At 42.5% G+C, this 22,696-nt stretch overlaps 1 protein-coding gene across 2 annotated transcripts; it reads left to right on the top strand.

Moving 5' to 3' along the window:
• The first annotated feature begins 1,653 nt into the window (after positions 1 to 1,653).
• On the top strand, positions 1,654 to 22,532 carry ZFYVE1 (zinc finger FYVE-type containing 1). 2 transcript variants are annotated; one of them, XM_079990086.1, is made up of 12 exons: positions 1,654 to 1,933; positions 2,845 to 3,658; positions 8,169 to 8,673; positions 10,382 to 10,596; positions 12,967 to 13,073; positions 13,875 to 13,983; positions 14,515 to 14,612; positions 14,722 to 14,839; positions 15,420 to 15,590; positions 16,381 to 16,585; positions 19,794 to 19,907; positions 20,410 to 22,532. In XM_079990086.1, the coding sequence occupies exons 2-12, from the start codon at positions 3,167 to 3,169 to the stop codon at positions 20,640 to 20,642; spliced, it is 2,367 nt and encodes a 788-aa protein (XP_079846212.1). In that variant the 5' UTR covers positions 1,654 to 1,933; positions 2,845 to 3,166; the 3' UTR covers positions 20,643 to 22,532. The 2 variants fall into 2 exon arrangements, with proteins under 2 accessions (XP_079846212.1, XP_079846213.1); XM_079990087.1 differs by having other exon boundaries at positions 16,381 to 16,561.
• Positions 22,533 to 22,696: the final 164 nt, after the last annotated feature.

Consider the following 22,696-nt stretch of genomic DNA (forward strand, 5'->3'; position numbering starts at 1 on the left):
GTGGTAACCAGAACTGTCAAGAGAATTCCAAGAGTGATCACACCATAGATATGTATAAAGTCAGCGAGAAGGAGTCAACGTCACAGGAATAAGTAGACAGAGATACCATTTTGTTTGCCTTAAACTATGAGATATCTGTGTGTTGTAGTTATGGAGTTTTGAATGTTGCCTTGGGTACGCCATGTGGGTAGAAAAATAGTTGAAAAATTATATAAAATGTTCATATGGTTTAAAAAAAAATCCGAAGTAGTTGCACTCTACTGTTCATACCAGCACAGTACAATTTTGTCCTATTGCATTCAGTGAAGCTTACTTCCAGAGAAATGTGTACAGGCTTGTAGCATTGCACTGCATTACTATGTATGTTTACTCAGAAATAAGCCATTTACTAAGGGTTTAAAGGATTGCAACCTTACAGTCCAATGAGAGTGAAGATACATGTTGCAGCTGAACGCAAAACAGAAAAAGGTTTTTCTCGTGACGAATTCTATTGAATTCAAAACGTGTTGGTCATTTTGGATCTCAAAAAACCTTGTATACACCTATAGAAAACTTTTGCTAATTTACACATTAGGATGCTCATCTTTATTGAACCTATGTGACTTTATTGGCAACACATTTATTTAGTATCATGCTCAGATTAGCATATGCATTGGCATCTTTGTTTAATACCCAATACATGTACTTTATGTATAGCATCTGTTTCTATTAATGTGTTAATGTAACATAATCACTTATGCTCAACTATTCTTATATTACTGATGAATAGTTTGAAGACTTCCATTTATACATATATATCATAGTTTCAGGCTCTTTAGTTCAAAGTACAATTATTCTGGGAGTGTGTGCTCTACACCAGTGTGTTTGGGAACTTGTATTGTGACTGCAGACCCCTCCTGACATCCTCTTCATCCTTCATCAGATTGTTATATAGCACAATCACTTTCAGGTTCCAGTCCAACTCTACCAGTTTTCTGCCAGTAGATCTCCCAGTGCCAAAGCCAAGTTTAACGGACCAACTTCACTCATAGCTATACGGAAGTTCTGCTAGCAATTGGACAGAAGTTCATCATCCATCAAAAAGATAGAACCGGGAGAACAGATTCGAAGCGCTTTCTGTTAACAACTCCTGCAGCCCTTGAGATCCCTAAACTGACATTCTAAAGATAATTCGTGGCAAACCAGAAGGAAGCCTCGCTTTGGGAATAAACCAGAGGGGAGTTTTATGGGGCTCTGTTGCAACCTCCTCTTTGCTACCTTAGCCAAACTGAACTCCCAGGTGCGCCGCAGTCAACCCTAATATTCCATAAAGGCGAAGAGCTTACATCTATACGAATTTCCACCCCTATCCGATAATCTCTCTTTATCCCTCCGCGTTACACAACACGTTACGCCACATCACACCCATCCATGCATTCTCCTCCTCCTACGAAACCTCACTCCGCCGCCGCGGCTTGTCACAATTACGAGCCCAGGGATTGTTGAAACTACATCTCCCGGGGTGCTGTGCAAGGCGGCTCAACTTCTCTCCGCAGTGCATGTTGGGACATGTAGTTCTGCCCCGCTCCGAACGCGTTGAAGCGCCGCCCCCTGAGCACTACGATTCCCACAATGCACCCGGCCTTTCCCCCCTCGACCGCTCACCTTCCTGTCTTAGAAAAAAAAATAACCCTGAAGTTCCCTGCGATCAGCTGATCAAGACTGACAACAAGGGGAGAAGGAGAAGAGCTTTGGACTGGCCCCGATCCCTCCTAGAGGGTCCCAGGTCTACATGGTGGGGCTCAGGCACTGTAGGAGCTAAGCCCTAACCCTGCGGGGGAGAGGAAGGATCTGCCCAGCTCGATCTTTGAAGCTCAGAGGAGGAGGAGGAGGAGGAGACTGTGATCTGATTACTTAGTCACTAAGACTTCCAGGGAGGAAGAGGAGGAGGAAGGTGCCTACTGTTTTTGTAAACAATAGATCGGGATGTTGGGGGGATATTTTACTCCTAGGCAGACCCTGTCATTTCGTTTATTCTGTTTCCTCCCCACCCCGTTGTTGTTTATGAGAAGATCTACTAGTTTAAAAGAAATGTTTAGTATATAGCAATATTTTCCTATTGTGATTTAAAGTAAACTTAAGTAAGCAGCTCGTTAGGTATATGTTTTGCCCTTTTTTAGGCAATATGGGCAGACAAATATTTATTGTGCTTTAAGGCAAAAGGTCCTGTTTTGGAAGCAAATAAGTTACAAATGTAAACAGATGGAATGGTCTTACTGTAAGACACCTACCCTTCCTCCCACCCCGTTTGCTGGCTTAAACATTGCTTGACTTACGTTTGTAATTTATTATTGTCCTAATTTAAGGTAAGTAGATACTCACCGCTGGGAAAAATAAAAACCCATACAGTAGGGTTTAAAAATATGTGGCGCTTTGATGTGGCTCTCCCTGGTCAGATTTGTTTCCGTGCTTCCTAAGGCTGTAATCCTATATACTGCCACCAGACTTAAGTCAGACTTATTTCTGAGTGAATATACATAGAATTGGGGCCTATGCCACTTACTTTTATAAAGGCCCTTCTGCTTATTTTGTGTGATGAACTTTAGTTTGTTCAGATATAATTGCAGCTGAAATAAAGATCTTGTCTGAGATAGCATTGCTGTGAGCAGACAAATACATTCCTTGTTTTGCAAAAAACATAGATGCAGAAAATGTCCACAAGTGCTTTGCATTGTTCAGGAGGAGTTGAATTGTGACAGGAAAGCACAAGGTTTACTAATATTGTCTGAATTTTCTGTTGATTTTTTAAAAAATATAAAACCACTGATGTTATCTTTATAAATCTTTTTCCTATTTCTTTTTCAGGCCTTTCAGGGAAAAGATCTGGCTTGCATTTTAGAAACATATCCTTGTTTTTCTTACACATATCTAACCTCAGTGTGACTTTTAAGCCCATAATACATTTGGGCCTGTCCTGAATTGTGGAAAGCTGCAGTGTTTACCTTGGCTTCGCATATGATGATACCATTATAGACGAGAGAAAATCAAGACGGACACATTCTTTAATAGAAATATCAACATATGCAGAGTTTCCTCAATGTTAAGATAAATACAAATTCTAATCCTTTGGAAAACCAATGTACATATCTGTTAAAAAATTGTAAAGCTAACAGTAAAATTTCTGAAAATGAGTGCCCAGCCTCCAACAGCTGATAAGGGCCTGAATACTGCCCTTTTGTGCCAGGAAAGCTATGCTTGCAGTGGCACAGATGAAGCAACCTTTGAGTGCGATGAGTGTGGAAGCCTGCAGTGCCAGCGGTGTGAAGAAGAACTACACAGGCAGGAAAGGCTACGAAACCATGAACGGACCCGAATTAAAGCTGGCCATGTCCCATACTGTGACACCTGCAAGGTTGCCAGTGGGAATATCATGCAGAGCAATATCATAAACTCCAGACAGAGGGCAGCAATAAGATGCCAAGCATGCAAAATTAACCTCTGTGTAGAGTGTCAGAAGAGGACACATGCGGGTGGAAACAAGAGGAAGCACCCCATTACTGTTTACCATGGTGACAAATCTCACGAGGAGGAGGAGGGGATGGATGAGGAGACCAAGAGGAAGAAGATGACAGAAAACGTTGTAAGCTTCCTGTTGGTAGATGAAACAGAGGAGATCCAGGTAAGAAATGTGACTTTTGAAAGGCAGACCGTTAAATCTGCATGATTTATCTGAGGGACTCAAGGCAGCATCATATTGGGGGGAATAAACCCAATGATATACAGTGGTACCTTGGGTTACATACACTTCAGGCTACATACGCTTCAGGTTACAGACTCCGCTAACCCAGAAATAGTACCTCAGGTTAAGAACTTTGCTTCAGGATGAGAACAGAAATCATGCTCCGATGGTGCGGCGGCAGCGGGAGGCCCCATTAGCTAAAGTGGTGCTGCAGGTTTAGAACAGTTTCAGGTTAAATATGGACCTCCGGAATGGATTAAGTACTTAACCCAAGGTATCACTGTAGTATAGAATTATTCTTTGTGACTTTTCAACTTGACAGTTGTGTGGTGGATACTTTCTTGAGTGGGCAAGATGCACGGTAAGTAGCTAACATTACAGCCTCAATTCAGTCTTTAAAGAAATTTTTTTTGAGAGCCTCTACATATGTGCCTTACATTTAAATCTGTCTGTCTCTCTCTCTACCTCCCTCCTATTTAGCGCATATAACAAGTATTAGCAATGGCAAAATCAGTTTCCCCTTCTTCCTTTACCCACCCACTTTCCCTCCCACTCCTCAACTTGCAAACTTTAACAAAGCCACTTGGTTCAAATACATACAAATGAGGTCATGGTCAAAGTCACGTAAATCTGTCCTAACAGAGAAACTCTTCTGTAGTTTGTAGCATACACTGAAGTCAGGAAGCAATGGCTTCTTTGCTATGATGTCACAGTAGGCAGAGGCATCATAAGTCTTCTTGCTGCCACTGGGTTAACTGCTCTGATGTCACAGAAGGAAGCTTTGGTCTGGCCGCTAGAGGAGTTGAGATCTTAGGATTTGAATTCCAAAGTCCACAAGCAGCTTTGAACTGCAATAAGTATGACCAATGCAAGTTGGTTAAGATGTAAACAGACTACTTGCTGATTTGTTGGATGTCAGAATTGAACCTTCATTCCAATTTCTATTGTAACGGTGGCTGCATAATAGTTCTGTTTTTCTGCACTGTGTCTTACATAATCTGTTCAGGTTTGAGAGTGCTGTTTGCTGGACCTCAAGACTATCATGGCAGTTAATCATCATACTTACAATGTTCTTAGTTTTGCAATCCATTGAAAGAGTTAACCTACTTGGTATAAGGAAATTAAAGGGAGGCTGAGATTGAGCAGATAAGTAAAGAGCTTCAAAGAGAATGATGAGTTCCTGTAGAGTCTTGCCAAAATCACACTCTCAGCTGTAATATGCCTTTAAGATCATGTTTGTGTTTGCACAACAAATGGGAACCCAAATTATATCCAAATAGTCCACATACTGTGCTAATAATAAAAGTTATCAACCATCTACAACAATAACATATACTACAAATCACCCGTAAAACATCCGTTTTCAAGCTCCACAGATGAAAAACAACTTCTACATTTCTTAGACGGATTCCAACTTGAATTATATAATGCAATTGTTTTTCCTAGATAGCTGTGTGCTGCAGTTCTTCTAACTTAAAAGTATTTTCTTTTATAGAAAAATTATTGCCTATAAGGTACATTAGTTCCCTGCTTTATCACATTAAAATAACAACAACAACTCCTCATATTTATTGCTTTCTAAATGTGCTTCAGTAGTTAGAACAAAACAAGCTGTCTGAAATACTACTGTAACATTACTGGCCTAAGGAAACTATCCTACTATCACTTCTCTGATTTGTCAGCTGGACAACCTTCACTCCTTTGACAGGACAATGACATACTTCTTCCATACAAGTTTTAAATAACAAATGCCCATAAAAATATATCCAAAGTGGGAAGGCGTAGTATAACATTGACCTTATTACAGAAATGTTGTGAAATCAAATCTTTAATTTAAATCATTGGGAGAAACTGTCTTTAATGTATCAATTCAATATGATTCCTGCTGAGTAATAGTGCTGAGGATTTGAAATTTTTGCTCAGTTGCAAAAAACTTCAAATGCTACGGTGTATGGTTGTATACCATGAAATATGGAAGTAATAAAATTTCAGTTGTTCTGGTTCTGATCTTACTGCTCAATGATCCATAATTCCAAAATTCAACTTTTTTTGTTGTTCCTCCATATACACGTGGACAAGGATATGCAATCACATAGATCACATGTGTGGAGTGACATGTAATGAATTCCCGTAAAACAAAAGCTTTACCATCTTTAGGATTAAAAAATTGTTTTGTTTGTACAGGTTGTACAGATCTGGAATATTAACTTTGTTAAAATGTCCTTTAGTAATAAGGGGTTTCATGTGGTAAACTGTAACTGAATATACTATTTTGTTCTTCACATTTAAAGATCCAATATCCTACAACAGGCAAATCCTGGAGTATCTTATATTAAGTATCCGTGTTTCAGTACAATATGTCTAATAGGGAAAGGTATTCTGTTACATTTCATATACCTGAAAAGGTATAAGGCCACTTCCTAAGTAAGGCATCCATTGTCAGTTTCCATACTTAGTGATAAGGGAATAACTTTCCCCTTATCCATCTATACTGTTTCTATTGTTTGGTCAAATGCTAGTGACTGACACTGAGGTAAAGCTTTTTCTGTTACAGAGATAAGGAAAAGTGTAGCTGGGTGGAGTTCTGGGTATGAGGTTGCTATTGCAGGCAGAAGAACAGCACAAGTGAAATAAAATGGCAGCCCTAACAACAGTGTGAAAGCTTACAGGCTTGTAAAATGCATTGTAACTTCTGTTCTCTTCTTAGGCAAGTCTAGAGATCAGAAGGCCTGGAAAAAACCCGGAAAACTGGGGGGAAACCAGTCCCTTTTTTTTTGTTTTTTTCCCCAAAGCTGTTTTTTCCCCGTTTGGAAAAAAACAAAACAAAAAAAAAACACCCTGGTTTTTCTCCCAATTTTCTGTTTTTTTCCCAGGCCTTCCCATCTCTAGAGAAGTCGGTGGTATGGTTCCTCATCTACAGGTCAGATTGAAAATAACTCATTTACCGTATAAACTGGTGCAGTTCCACTGACTTTGAATAAGACTCCTTAGGAGCAAGGGTGTCATAGCTCATGGGCAACCAGCAGTTATGAATATCCTTTTAGAGAAAGCTTTTAAAAAATGATTTACCTATTAACTTTATTTTGGGGTGCTGTTTTTAGCTCTTTTATAGCTTGACTGTCATGCTGTCTTGGATTTTCTTTTTTTATTACTGTTTTATATCTTTTTAAAGTTGTAAGTTCTTTTGAAAGAGGTATCTCTCTGATGCAACTACAAAATTGTTGAATTAACAACACAACCCTAGCAGGTGTACTCGGAAGTGACTCTCACTCTGTTCAACAGGGCATACTCCCAAGAAGGTTTTTGTAGGATGCAGACTCAGTTTTCTATCCCATTTGTCCTTGTTTCTAGCTGTTTCATCAGTAGTGGGTTGGTGTGTGGAGCTGTTTTCTAATGCAATAAATGTCAAGCTTGTATTTGACTTCAGTGAGGACAAACCTTCCCGTGGCTTGGCTATAAGGCCTTCAGTTATGGCTTAGCAGCACATCTGTTCTCTTTTCTAATAAACATAATGGTGACATTGAAAGTGGATTCCTAACAATTAAGGTTGCCAATTTGCAACCTGGAGAGTCTGCTTCTCTAACGGCCTCAAAGAAGTAGAAGAGAATTCAGGTGTGGCTTCTCCCTCAAAATATCTACCTTCATTTAAATAGTATACATTGTGGAGAATTGCTGTACCATTTTTAAAGGCTGCAAGACAAGCAAAAACATACCAGATGAAACTTTTCTTCTCGCTTCAGCTGTTTGCCAGGAAAAGCCTCATCCGCTAAATTTTGTTTATCACACAGTTGTTAGGTGTAGAGGAGTCCTGCTAAGGAGAAGAAAGATGGTACAATTTATCTGATATATGCTTCAAATTATATGTATAATTTCATGTCTCATTGACAAAGTCAAATTGATGGTGTGATTGGACAAGAAAATACATGACATCCATTCATATATGACCCCCCCTCTAATACTTCAGAGTTTTAGTTCACATTTTCATTGGCTCACTCCATACTGGAAAAATGTATGTCAGTTGTATGTAATTAAAGTGGCAAAGAATCTATGATTGGATCATATTTTTTCCTGGAGGTAAGATAACAGCATAGTTCAACTACGCTCAAATATAATAACAGAATGATATCTAGATGCTAAGAATTTTAAAATAGCGTAAGAGTAATGGAATAAATCCTTGCCCAGTCATTTAAGTTTTTTGCCCCTCTTGCTAAGATGTGACATCCTTAGGCAGGTTAAGAAATCCAAATATTCCTGTGTGGGCTAGCTATGTTACCGTCCATGCCTTGCCTAAACAAAAAAGTTTTTAGCAGGCACCAGTATCTCAGAGTGTTACTGGCTAAAAGAATGTCACTTGCAGTTACAAGTCATGTCCAAGAAGCAGCACCATTTCAGCAGTGGGTTCTTTCCATTAAAAAGTTCTAACGCAATCTTTCTCTTCTTGTTTTGGAAGGTGGCAAACGAAGACGAATTTATCAGGAAACTGGACTGCAAACCTGATCAGCACGTAAAGGTGGTGTCTATTTTTGGGAACACTGGGGATGGCAAATCTCATACCCTTAACCACACTTTCTTCTACGGTCGTGAGGTTTTTAAAACATCTCCCGCTCAGGAGTCTTGTACGGTAGGGGTTTGGGCAGCCTATGACCCTGTCCACAAAATGGTGGTGATTGACACAGAGGGTCTTCTGGGGGCCACTGTCAACCTGAGTCAGAGGACCCGGCTGCTTCTGAAGGTCTTGGCTATTTCGGACCTTATCATCTACCGTACTCATGCTGACAGACTTCACAACGATCTCTTCAAATTTCTTGGAGATGCCTCAGAGGCCTACCTAAAACACTTCACCAAAGAACTGAAGGCAACCACAGCCCGTTGTGGCCTGGATGTTCCCTTATCCACTTTGGGCCCTGGAGTCATTATCTTCCACGAGACTGTATACACACAGTTACTAGGTGCTGGTGAGTAGACGCAAATTGGTTGCTGCAATGTCAATCACTTGGGATGGAGTTGGGTGTTGCCACGTGGAAGATTTGGGGTCTGAATGCTGACTTAGCTCACTATCTAGAATATAGAAGGTGGAGAGGTAACGTGCAGGGAGTTTGCATCTGGCAAATAGCAAAGCATAAGCCAGTTAGCTTGGATTATGTGTATTTTTTGAGAATATGGCATTTGGGATCACATTTCATCGTCCTTTTCTTAAAAGCAAGGAGAAGAAGGAAGTTTCTAGATAATCTAGCTGCAAAGCTAGGGCTGAAAGCATGTGTATACCACCTGTTGAAATCTCAGAAACCAGAGGCAGGGTTGATCAGAATTTCCAGTGGCAGGAAGCATGGCTTTATTGTCTTCCATAGTTTTTCCCTTGATACCTAACAGAAGCAGACTAAATTATGCAATAGATGCAAATCCTGCTTGCACATTATAGAGTACTTTTATACATATTTTAAAAAATAAAAAGCTTGGCAGTATGTATGTCCCTGGTATCAGCCCCTCACTAAAAGGAAAGGAATTCCCTGTGGACTGACTTTGCTGAGCATTACCAGTAGCTCTGGACCAGTGAAACAACCGAAAAACTGACAAAGATGCAGAAACTATTTTGTTTTATTTAAGAAGTTTTAAAAATCTGCCTTTCAATAAGATGCTTCAGAGCTTTGAAGCAACAATATAATCATCAACAACAACAAAATGTAAATTAATAAAACAAGCAGTAAACAGTAAAGACAGTCAAATAAGCATTTTAAAGAGCAGTGGTAAGTGGTCCAGCTGGTATATTCAGCAGCTGAGATCTAATCTGAATAAAAAGAGTTTCAAGAACATGTTCCTGGAACTTTCTTGCAGGAGATGATTCTGCCATCTTTGGAGTATAATGGAAAACACCCTCTTTGTCATTGCCACTGATTTTACAGAAATAGGTAGAGTAGTAAAAAAAACCCACCCCGAAAGCTCTACCACCACTTGTGCACACAAGAAAATAAGCAGTATTATATAAATTAAAAATCCCTTGTTTATAGACCATGGTAGTACAAGTAGTTTATGCTGTTGTAGGAGGAGGAGGCTTTCATCAGTTGCACCTTGCAGCAGATACACTTTAAAAAAACCAATGTGACCCCATTAGTAGGCCATCAATACAACTGAAGGCAATGGCACTAAAATTTCTGCAGACCTGCATCTAAATAATGATGTAAGATTTCCTATAAAGGGCTTCTTTTCCTATTCCCCATTTCTTTCCTCTAATAATCTATTTAGGTTAACAATTTGTAAGCCACATTTTTTAAAGGTATGTGCTGGTAGCATGGAGTTGGATCCCGTGATCCTGTCATGTGCTAATAGAAAAGGGCAGCTGGTTTTTTCACCAGCCTCCCCCCTTCCCTCCAGTCTACTCCAGAACAGCATAGGTGACAGGGTGGTGGTGGGGCTGCAGGGATTGGAAGAAATTGCCCCTCCATTGGATTGAAGGCCCTTGTGTTCACAGAAATGTTGTTTCTGGGAAAGGAAGGTAACCTTTGGGTCCAGCCTATGCTTTGCTCTAGGTGTTTCCTATTATTTAGGAGAGAATTCATTGTTTTGATCAAGAATGCACATGCAAATACGTGTAAATATGTATGTAAAAAAAAGTAAATACGTGTGCAAACCTCACGATAATATAGCTAAAGTGATTGAATCTTTTAGATCACCCTTCTGAGGTGCCTGAGAAACTTGTCCAGGATCGGTTCCGGAAACTTGGGCTCTTCCCTGAAGCCTTCAGCTCGATCCATTACAAAGGAACAAGGACACATAACCCCCCAACGGATTTCTCTGGGCTCAGGCATGCCGTGGAGCAGCAGCTAGAAAACAATACAACCCGTTCTCCCAGGCCTCCTGGAGTTATCTACAAGGCACTCAAAGTAAGTGTAAGATGGTGAATTACTGTTCCTCTATACAAAGACCACAGATTCCGTCGTCACAGCCAGCAGCTCTGGGGGCAGGTGGCTATATTTCAAATTGCCAATTCCTCCAGTTTCATTCTTAGTTGTTCTAAGGGACCTGATGGCAATCAAAGTCCAACCCCCGTCCCAAAGCAGGGTCACCCACACTCCTCCTATCCACGGAGCAACTCCCACAATATAAAGCAAACAGCAAAGAATGAGAGTTGACCGGAGTAGACAGTGTATCAGAGCTCCTGAAGAGTAGGCAGATCCAGAACTGTACGGCAAGTGAGCCATGCCAAGAGAAAATGGACACCCCGCCTCCAGTTAGGCTGACACCGAGGGAAATTGAGGACATTGGCAGGCTTACAACTAACACTGAGGTCTGATTTGTACTTCCTGACTATTCCAGTTGCCTAGGGCATATCAGCTTCTGTGAGTTGTTTTCTTCTTTTAAAAAAAGGCCAGAAGAAACTTTGGACTGGCTTTGTAGAGTAGGTGAAAAGAGTACTTCATCAAGCCCATGTCTCTTTAATACTTTCCCCCAGTGTTTACAAACGTGGTTTCTACAGACACTGTGCTTCTACTAGTAGTAATACACCATAAATGGCTAAGCAAGGCAAGACTAAGCTGTTGTAGTACAATGGAAAGATCCTTCTTGTTGCCAGGGTAACTTGAGAGTCAGGACATGGTCTCCAGGCAACAACCTGTTCTCTGACTTGCCTTGATCTTTTCCCTCAGTTTCCTTAAATGGTTTTTCATCTGTAGATAGCAAAGATGTAACATCTGGAGCTAGTGGAGGTCAAGAGCACAGCTCTTCAGGGGACAATGTAAGAGTCTTGAGTGGCTGTCAGGGAAAGTGTGTGAGCAAATGCTTGAGTATTTTAAAATGAGGATGGATATGTTTTTGGAGGAGAGAGTTTATATGTATGCAATTAGAAGTTTTACCGCAACACGTCCTCCGTTGAGCATTTATTATGCAATTAGATCTTTCCCATGTAATGAGAAGATGTATTTTTTGACTTCTTCCCTACAATCCCGCTCCTACATTTATTGTGGTGTTGTCACTAACAACACAATCCTTAACATGTTCTCTCAGAACCCTATGATTATTTACGCTGTGCTCAGTGGGGTTTACTTCCCGGAAATTGTGCATGGCATTGCAGCCGAACTCTTCTTTTCCACAACCCCTCCTTGTTCAGTTTATGATTTGACAGGCATTTTTACAGTACGTGAAGAGTATAGTTACCCATGGTTTTAATGTTCATTATTCATTCATGGCTTATCTATTTATGGATGTTGCAGTGTGAAGTATACACTTTCTGATCATGAGGTATTTAATGTTTTGTTGCCAGAAGAAAAGTTTCTCATCTGAATTGCAATCAGTTGCACTGTCTTAATCTACGGTTCTCGCCTGCTGAACCAAAGAGAGATTTTGTGGCTTTAATAACTGTGCAGCAGGGAGGAGTTTGCTTCTCCCAAAATGCATGTAATGGCCAGGCAATGATACCCCTGTAGTCTAAAAGGTTTCCAGGGTCTGCTTGGTGCTTTTGCAATCTTTACATTCAATCTTTGTGAGCAGGGGATGGGGGGAGAAGTTGCTTACAAAACATTCAGGGAAATTCCTGCCAATAGGCTGCCAATGTAGGAGTAAGCTCTTTGCCTCTCTTTCTCTTTCCTGGAAATTTTGGATTTTATGATTTATTTTTATTTTATGAAATTTATATACCATTTAATTGTAATAAAAACCTCAAAGTGGTTTACGAAAAGAATAAACAAATGGCAATATGGCTAGAACCTAACAGTTTTGACAGTCTTTCCATCCTTGTTGAAGATCGGGCTGGGCAATATCTGGTTTTCAACATCACAATCTATCACCAGCTAAACATCACAAGGCCTCAATCTATCACGATATATATCCGCCACAGGAGAGTGCCTCGTCAGGCCTCCCTACAGTGGAGGAGGAACTCACTGACAGCAGACCCTTGCAGAGGGCAGGATTGTACCCTCCGCTCATCTGCTTGTGAGCAGAGAGTTCTGTCCTGCTAGGTGCTGTGTTTCCTTTGGGGAACATGCAGGCAAAGCAGACCTCTCCCTCACAGTTCAGTTTTGACAGATTCGTGGAACCATCAGATACTTGTCAGGGAAGTGGCTCTGTGCATCTATTAAAGTTGGCTTGCAGGGTGCATGGAGAGAAAGATCTGACGTGCTAGGCCGAAAATGTTCCATGCCCTGATCTGACACATAAGAGGCGCTTCACACTCCTATACTGTTCCATAAAAGTTGGTGTTTTTTTGATGTCCCGCTAGCTCTATGCTCACTGCTGGTTTCTCTCTGTGTGTTCTGCAGGCACTGAGTGATAGGTTCTGCGGTGAGATCCCAGATGATCAGATGGCCCACAGCTCCTTCTTTCCAGACGAGTATTTCACCTGTTCCTCCGTATGTCTCAGCTGCGGGTAGGTGGAATGGGAAGAACACTATTTGAATAAGATCTACAGTGTCAGAATTATGCTATATATTACAATATAATGACCATGTTACAAGCAACCCAGTCATTGCCCATTTTAAATAGGGAGTTGCCAATGTCACTGTTAAGTAAAACTTGGGTGAGAAATTCTGCGGTTGGTTATTCATGTTGGGAATTTGCTTTGTTTCTTATGTTGTTGGGAGAACACTGCTTCCGAAACGATCTTATTATCTTTAAATAAAATCCAACATTACTGCACAGTCGTACCTCTGCTTACGTATCCCTCTGGATATGTAAACTTTGGTTGCAAACACATACACTTGTGGGTTTCGCTGCATGTGCAAAAGCTCTCAATTGTGCCGTGTGCGTGCACAGAAGAGCGTCTCCAGTTACAACGTTTTCGGGATGCGGCCGGGCCTCCAGAATGGATCCCGTTCACGACTGGAGGTACCACTGTATATATATTTAGTGGGTAAGGCATTGGGTAACATCATAAACCTGGAATCTATATAATCAGGGGTGGGGAACCACTTTTAGCTGGTGGGCCAGATCCAATTGTAACGAACAACCCATGGGCCACATTTGACAGGTGGGCGTCTGCCAGTCATCTGACATAAGGTTGATCTGACTCCCAGCTGAAGCAGTGTGGCTTGCATGTGACTTCTAATTGTAAAGAGCAACCAATGCAAGCCACAACTGCAAAAGAATGATTGGGAGCCTTAGAGATCACTAGGGAGCTTCCGGTCAGTCTGCCTTCTGAGTATTTATGTGCTTTGCTTTGAAACTCCAGGTGTGGATGTAAAAACAGCATGAACCATTCAAAAGAAGGGGTACCTCATGAAGCCAAGAATCGGTGTAGATACACCCATCAGTACGATAACAGAGTGTTTACATGCAAGGTGAGTGGAGCAAGTGAAAGAGAGCTTCTGGTACTGGAGGTTGACAAGAAGAGCCTGCATAGCTTATAACCTGCTAAGATTAATGTAGCCCATCAATCCATGTATTGTAGCTTGCAAGGTGCTTTGCAACCTGTGATGGGTATTCCCTGTATTTTGGAAGTTTTGTCAACTTACCTGAAGAGGTTAAGGAGCAAACTCTGCATCCTCCTCCCTCTGTACATTACACAACCCATCTATGTTTGCAGTTGGAGGCAGAAACAAGAGGATCTTTGAGCCTCTGCTGGGCTGTGAATTCACTTTGGGTGGGTCAAAGATTTCACAGCTTTAGGCTAGAAAGAACTAGGGTTTTCCCTGGCCTGTTTTCTGGCACCCACTGTCTACTGAAGAACAGCGAGTTCCTAGTTTTAATGCTGTTAATGTTTTCGTGCATATGTTCAAACCATACCATTCCTCATTGCCTCCATTTTGGGGGAACTAACACATAACTCTTCATTGTAAATGGAAGAGTTTAATTGATATTTTGCATTCCAGGCCTGTTATGAACGTGGGAATGAAGTTAGAGTGGTGCCCAAAACATCCGCTTCCACTGATTCCCCTTGGATGGGACTTGCCAAGTATGCCTGGTCAGGGTGAGTACAGAAGCAGAGGAGCTGTTTTCCCCCTTCATCTTTCCCTACTCCCATTCTCTTCACTTGGAGCATGCTTGAGTGACCAGCTCTTCTTCCTTCCTGACTGCAGGTACGTGATCGAGTGCCCCAACTGCGGAGTTGTGTACCGCAGCCGACAGTACTGGTTTGGCAACCAAGACCCTGTGGATACCGTGGTGAGGACAGAAATTGTGCACATCTGGCCAGGTGTAAGTCCACTTGCATACATTTGTTTCTTGTCCTTTTAATTGAAGGGGAAACGATTAGGCTGCCACAGTAGCAGGCATTCCACCCCTGTTGTGTTAAATCATCCCATTTCAGGAGATGTTGGCGATGAAAGAAGTTTTACATGCCCAGGTCATTAAAGCCAAGTTTGATGCCACCATGTTGTGTCTTGGGGACATGGATTGAGAAATATGTAAACCAGATCTCTCCTGTCCAGCTTCAAGAAATACTTTCTGTATTCATCCTGGTTCATCTCCTTACCTCTCCATTAAGATCCATCCTAGTGTGTTTAGGCCACACATTCCAAAGCAGAGAGTGAGAGAAGGGACCAGAGCCATGCATTAGGATCTTCCATGCCCCTAGACAGAGCTCCTATTTTGAATTCCTTCTAAGGAATTTACATGAAGATCTGGGGCATCCCAGTCAGTAACAGAAGTCTAATTTCCTTCCTTTCTCCAAATAAAAGACAATGTATATCTTCTAACATTTGGTAGAGGTCAGCAGGTCAGCAGCAGGTAGGCACAATGAGATGTTAATTGTACTGAATATCCATTTTTGTTGCAGACGGATTGCAGTCTGAAAGACAACAACAATGCTGCTCAGCGTCTCATAGACGGGATGAACTTTATGGCACAATCAGTGTCTGAACTGAGCCTGGGACCCACAAAAGCAGTGACCTCTTGGCTGACGGATCAAATCGCTCCAGCCTACTGGAAACCCAATTCCCAGATTCTGGTATCTAGCAGTCATCATACTTGCATGCTGATGAGAAGTCCTTTTCCTTTCCCCTACTTCTCTTTCTCCAAAGAGATGAAATAATGGTTCATTGTTTGATGAAATGCCTCTGCTGTGTTCTACAAATCTGTTGCCTCCAGCAGACATAGTGAGACAGCCCTGTGTGTAGTCTCCTCCTTTGAGGGCTCTCACTCTCCTGCTTCCCACCAGGAAAAAAAAAAGAAGCCTTTCTGCTCAAGGCTCAACAGCTGGACCACAGACACCTCTGATGCAGGTGCCAATCCTGAGCCTCATGACAAAATGAAATTTGTTCATCGTGTGGTTAGCTCTGAGGCTGTAGCAGATGCTAATGACCCCTTCACACCTGCTTGCCTTGCCCAATCTTGTCTCAGGAGGCCTTTAGCAGAGAGCTGTGTCCTCACCATAGGAGCCAGCTCCTAGGGCAAGTTCCCTTTGCGCCCCCCCACAAAATATTTGAGCGGGTTGGGGCCCCCAAGTTGATGGGCATTGCCATTCAAATGGTGTGTGTGCACTGCGACTTGTGATTGATTATGCGGGGTGGAGCTTACCTTGGCCCACCCAATATTTTATTCACGTTGGCACTCCTGGTCTACACACACACACACACAATGCTGTATCAGGTGTGGATATGATATGGCTTGAGTTCCCTGCTGGCCAGATGTTCCCACCACCAATTTAGCTGACTGAAAGACTAAAAATGCCTCTTCATCCTCTTTCACCAAACTACTTAGTCCAATGGCTTGCTGTTGTGTTTTTTTATCTCCTTCAGAATTGCAGAAAGTGTGGCATCTCTTTTAAAGATAATGACACCAAACACCATTGTCGGGCTTGTGGAGAAGGTTTCTGTGATGGTTGTTCATCCAAGACCCGCCCTGTTCCCGAACGTGGCTGGGGCCCCACACCTGTGCGAGTATGCGATGGCTGCTATGACGGCAGGGGCGTTCAGTTAGGTAATCCCATCCTGACCATAGTAGGTGTGTGAACCAAAGGGGGGGAACCTATAACCTTTTGTGTGTGTGTTGGTGTATCATGTTGTGCTTTTAAATGCTTGTCCCTGTTGCCTTTTGTCATCTGCCAGCTGAGATTGAGGTCAGGCTATGTGAGATGTTGAAGATCTGTGATTGGATGTCTTGCTTTGATTCTTCAAAAGCACCCATGGGGGCCCTGAGTTGGATTGGGATGGCATCACTGGAGGAAGCTGTTAACCTGTGCTATTTGCATCATCTAAAGAATGTGTGCGGAACCTTTGGCCCTTCACCTGCTGTGGAACCACAACTCCCATCAACCCCAGCAAGCATGGCCAGTGGCTAGGGATGATGGGAATTGTAGCCCAGCAACATCTGGAGGACCAAAGGCTTCCCAACTCCTGATCTAAATACATCCCAAAGTCACTATTTGCCCCATGGGTGGGAGAATGTTCTGATTTAGGGCTTTCTGGTTGCTTATGAAATAAATTGGGGGATCTAGCTGTGGATTTCCAACATCTCATCTCTTTCATTAGAGGTTTCAAGCAGAAGCTGGGTGGCCACCTATACGGAATGTGGTAGCACTGCATTTCTTGCATCAGGCAAGATGATCTCCTGTCCCTTCCAGTTGAGGGATTCATCTAGTTTGGGCCTGACACTCACCTGTGGTCCTTCCTGTATCCAAAAGTAGAGGGCAATTTCCACCAAACAGCAGAATAATGAGAAAGCAAAACGAAGGAGCATAATAATAAATTTTAGTTTCTAAATATCTCAGTGCATTTACAATTGAAGTCTTCTTCCTCCAGGAAAACAACTCACCTAAATCTTAAGAAATCACTATTCAGATTGAATTAAATCTCCTTCATTTTAACTCTAGAATCAATGGGTTTATTCACTGGTTGTAAGAAAATGATCTATTTAATGGCAATAGAGAAGAACAGTGTGTATGTACTGAGTAGCTTCCCCAGAGGAAGGAAGGACGTTGTTGATGCTTTCTTGTCATTCTGCTCCTGAAGCTGCTCAGTTCCAAACCGACACTTTTTCATCATAGTTGCCCATGGACCCTGGAGAGCTGACTGGGCTGATGCTGTCATTCTTGATTTTGTTTTGTTTTAATTTCTGATGAGCACTGAGCTAATTGAACACAGCAGCTATCATCTTTTCTTACCCTAGAATTCCCAAGGCATTCTGGATTAATAAAGATGGCAGCCGACAGCTGCTTTGCTCGGCTGGGGAACACCAGGCTGAGTGCTGCCACCCATCTCTGCTGCTGCCATGCTGAGCTTGCAAGGGGAGGAGGTGGCAGCATTCAGTCTGGTGCTCACCAGAGAAGCCTTGTGTGCAACCTTGGAGGGCAACCTACCCAGGGCTACACCAGAGCTGTTTATGACTCTGGTAACATACCATTTCAAGACACTTGTGCACGATTCAAGCTAGGAGAACATATTATAGAGGTTGCTTATACACCTGTGGATAAATGAGAGTTGATTCAACAAGGGGGTATCATGGTGTTTGTACAGATGAAAAAATTTCAGCAGTGAGCCTGTTGTGAAATGTACCTTCCCCTGCTCCGATCAAACACAGGAAAGTCCTGATGTTCTGGTTTTCAGATGCTGAATTTGATCGTGTCAATTGGCTAGCCATTCTGTCATTCACAAATCCACTTCCTTCTCAAAAGCAGTTTTATAAAGCTTAACACATAACTTGTATTATTATTATTATTATTTTATTAATAATAATTAATAATATTTTTAAAGCACTGAACCAATGTTTGACGAGATGGCTAGCCAAGATCCTTGTGTTTTAGGTTCTCTCCCCGACCCCCGACCCTGCAAAGCAGGCATCCACCGGAAGCGTAACATGAGGTGGTGCCATTGCAAGAGTGGCAGCGGTGGTTGGGAAGAAGACAGGAGTGGCTGGTGCAGTGGGGTGGGACAGAGTGGCAGTGTGGCAAGGACTTCGCTGGGGCAATGGTGGGAGTGCCAGACTGGCTCTGCCAGTGAACCAACACATCCCTGATCTTGCCACTGCCAGTAGCTGGCAGCAGGGCTGCTGTACCAGGAAGGCACTCCTGCTGCATTACTCCACCATGCCAGCTGCTTCTGAAAGCAGAGCTCCCTTCACAGCAGAAAAACCTTCCTCCTCTTTGAAGGCATATCTGTTTGCATCCCAAAGAATCAACCACACACTTTTGTTGACTGTCTCAGGGATCCTATGGCATTACAATGAATTCAAGACCTCCAGTCACCCTTTTATCCCTGGTATAATGGGCCTGTTGTTATTTACAGGGTCTCTTAATCTGAAAGTGGGATGTGGGTGGCGCTGTGGGTTAAACCACAGAGCCTAGGATTTGCTGATCAGAAGGTCAGCAGTTCAAATCCCCGCAACGTTGCTCGGTCCCTGCTCCTGCCAACCTAGCAGTTCGAAAGCACGTCAAAGTGCAAAGTGCGCTGCTCTGGTTCACCAGAAGTGATTTAGTCATGCTGGCCACATGACCCGGAAGCTGTATGCCGGCTCCCTCGGCCAATAAAGCAAGATGAGCGCCGCAACCCCAGAGTTGGTCACGACTGGACTTAATGGTCAGGGGTCCCTTTACCTTTACTTAACCTGAAATAAAACAAAGGGGATCAAGAACCTGTTTCTCCCATTTTCAGCTCATTTCCAACTCATGTTCATGTAGAAACCATGTCTTTAAGCATGGGCAGCTAAGTAAGCTGCAGATTGAACAATTTCTTGCCTAAGCATGAGAAATCATAGCAAATTATCCTGTGGCAGTTAGTCCCCTCATCAGCTGCTACCTTGAAAACCTTCACAGTCACACAGATAGCCTATGCCACTGACAGGATAGTGAAGCACAATAGTTTTACTCATACTACTGTGAGGATATAGCCCTGCTTTGTGCCTTGCCCACTTGGCAGTAGCTGAAAGTAAAGGTAACAAGAAAGGAAAATTGTGAGCTTTCATCTCTTCTTACTCATGGATTCTGCCCACAAAACAGTTTTTGGTGGAATCGTCCTGGGGAGGTAGCCTTCGGTGAAGATCTCAGTGTGGAAGATCTATGGATTTCAGTCATTGTCCCCTACCAGGTTAGGGACCAACCACTGACTGCAGCTGGCTGCAACTTCTGGGGGAACATCAATTTTAATTCTAAATAGAACAGCTGTGTCTTAGGCTGGAGTTGTGCCTTTGTCTCTGAGCCCTAACTTCTGTCATGCAGATGTGCCTGAGGCTCCAACTGATGAGGAAGGGGGGACAGTGATTGCCAGGAAGGTTGGTGAAGCTGTGCAGAACACTCTTGGAGCTGTAGTGACTGCCATTGATATCCCGTTGGGTAAGTACTATTGGTGCATTTAGAAACCTTTTAGCTTCTCAGTTCAGTGGGTATGTATAGAATTGGAGGCTTTTCTTTCCCCCTCAGCAAGTAGCACTTAGTGAAATAAAAGAAGTCCAGTGAAGCAGAAGACCAGGGCTCTTCAGGTGGCAGGTGTGGGGAATCTGCACAGGTATTGCCATCCTTCCCTCTCCCCCACCAAGTTAATGCTAAGATGCAGAGCTTTGCAATAGGTTGTTTTATTCTCTAAACCTGGTTCCCATACATAAGGTTGCACCCAAAAGCGTAAGCAGGGAAAACAGAAATCTTGGGCTTATCGACAACTTGTTCACTAATCCTTTATAAGCCACAGCCTGAGAATTACTTGAACCATCCTATAGATTAGTCCTAATCCTTCATTAAGGGCAGCAAAAGCAGCGGTGGGTTTTGTACAGTCCCTCCTCCTCTTTATTGGCAACAAACAGAAATGGTGTTGTGGGTTTTCCCCCCTAACTCTCTGTAGGTCTCGTGAAGGATGCTGCCAGACCTGCCTACTGGGTGCCCGACCATGAAATCTTACACTGCCACAGTTGCCAGAAGGAATTCAATATCAAGCTGTCGAAGCACCACTGCCGTGCCTGTGGCCAGGGTTTCTGTGACGAGTGCTCTCTGGAGCGCAGAGCTGTCCCTTCCCGTGGCTGGGATCATCCTGTCAGAGTCTGCTTTAATTGCAATAAAAAGCCCGGTGACCTTTAACCCTACCTACCTTTCTGGGTCCTCCATAACACCTTAGCTTCTCAGGGTTAGATAAAACAAAAGTCACCCTTTTTAACCTTTTACAGCCAGAGTGCATGCTCCTGATCTCTGGCCCTTTTTCCCCATGTGCGGATTTCTATAGGATTGCTGAACAGCTAGTTTTAACAAGTTCTGCAGGACTTGGCCAACTTGGGATGTATGGAGAAGCTTGCAGTAAAATGAGGAATCCAAAAATCCAGTGTATTATATACCAGTTTAAAGTATGTATCTCTATATCTATATTATTGAGTATGCTAAGAATGCAGCTGGCTGATGAAGCATTGATGATTTACAATTAAAACAAGCAAAGGTAAATAGAACTGTTTTCTGAAATGTAAAGGGGGTCAAACATACAGCTTCTTGAGTGCCTTGGAATTCTTTTGTGTGAAGCATTTTGCTGTTTGTTTACAGCATCTTAGACTTACAAAGGCTTTGGTTCTATACACCTTGAACTAACCGTTGTTCATACTCCCTGTTTCAGACAGTGAGTCCTAAGCTTTTGGGTCTGACCCTTTGGAACTCCCATCACCCATATTTATTTTACCCCAGATGGCTTTTGTTCTGTTTATAGGGCCTTGTCATCCAGAGCTAAGGAGTTTCCTCATGGCTGAAAACAGCCAGAGAAATGAGGAAGCTGCTCTGTACAGGTCCTGATAAAAATATGTGCTGCTGCAGAAAGGATGGTAATCTTAGAAGGGCCATGCGCTAAAGGCAGTGGAAGTATGGGAGGAATCAAACAATGTAACACAAAACTTAAAGCTGGTCTTCTAACAGCTATTTCAGCTTCACTTTGGGCTGATGAGGCCTTATTTCTCTTGTTCACATTCCTCTATGCTTGGTTTTCCTTGTTGATGGACTCTTCCCCGCCCCCCCCCCATCAAAAATCTTCAGGCTAAGAGCAAAGGTAAGTACTAGGCAAGACCCACAAACCTGCAGTGTAGTGTATGCTTAGCATCTTAGTCACTTGTCTTCTGTAAATGGTCCCAAGTATAGATTCTTAGCAGTATCTATGTGAACCACCCTTAAAGCACTCATATAAACCAACTTGGAAAACAGTGATGTACTTCTGATGACATCGGGGGATTGTCTTTTTGGAGGGAGAAAACCCTGCATTGAATCACTTTGAGACACTGATCAAACCACTGAGTAAAATTATCGCATTAGACTTTGATGTGGATCTCTGCTTCCATGACAAGAGACCTTCAGAAACCCAATCAGTTTGAAGAATGAATCCTTCTCCTTTTTACTCCTGAGAATGGCACATTCCCATGGCAGAGATTTGTCGTCACTCATAACAGCTGGAGTTTGGCATGATAGTCAGGCACAATACCCTGGCACTGTTGTTTCTCCCATTTATTAAAATATAACCTTGTATACCTTGATGACTGACCCCTATTTTAGAACTGTAATATGAAATTAAGTGCTATAAAGGACTATCCCTTCTGAACAAGTGTGCTGATTTCTTCTGTATATCTACCTAATCTTGCTGTGTCTTGGGAAGGGAGAGACAGTTTCCGGCTTGCATGCCAAAATGGAACTGGATTATGTAGTAGTACATTCCTGCTGTCTAAACTCTACAGGGATTAATATGTGTTTTGTAACTAGAAACTAGGTTTGGGGTTTTTTTCTTCAAGGGATAGAAGTGGGAGAAGTTATCTTGTAGTGATTTTTCAACCTAGGTAACTGCACTTTGAAGTGTTTTATTTTTGACTCTGTGGTGGAAAATACAAGTGAAACCTGTTGTGTAGTCCATGCCCTCTGTATGTTCTCCATGCATGTAGGTATTCTACCATGTTATTGCACACCCAGAGACCACCCTTGGCATTCCTTGTATAAAATCTTCACTTGTAAGCTTCTGTTTCGTTGACTTGTCTGGGTTTTGTTGTTACCACAGAACAGCCTCGTTCTCTTAAAGCCAGCTATTGCATTTCTACAATGCGTGCCATGGTGGGTTCAGTGTATCTGAGGGATAACAGAAAGCCTGTTAGCACCATCTCACTCTCTCTCCTTGCCCT

The sequence above is a fragment of the Podarcis cretensis genome (assembly GCF_951804945.1).
Source record: "Podarcis cretensis genome assembly, chromosome: 1".
In the NCBI taxonomy this organism is placed as follows: Eukaryota; Metazoa; Chordata; class Lepidosauria; order Squamata; family Lacertidae; genus Podarcis; species Podarcis cretensis.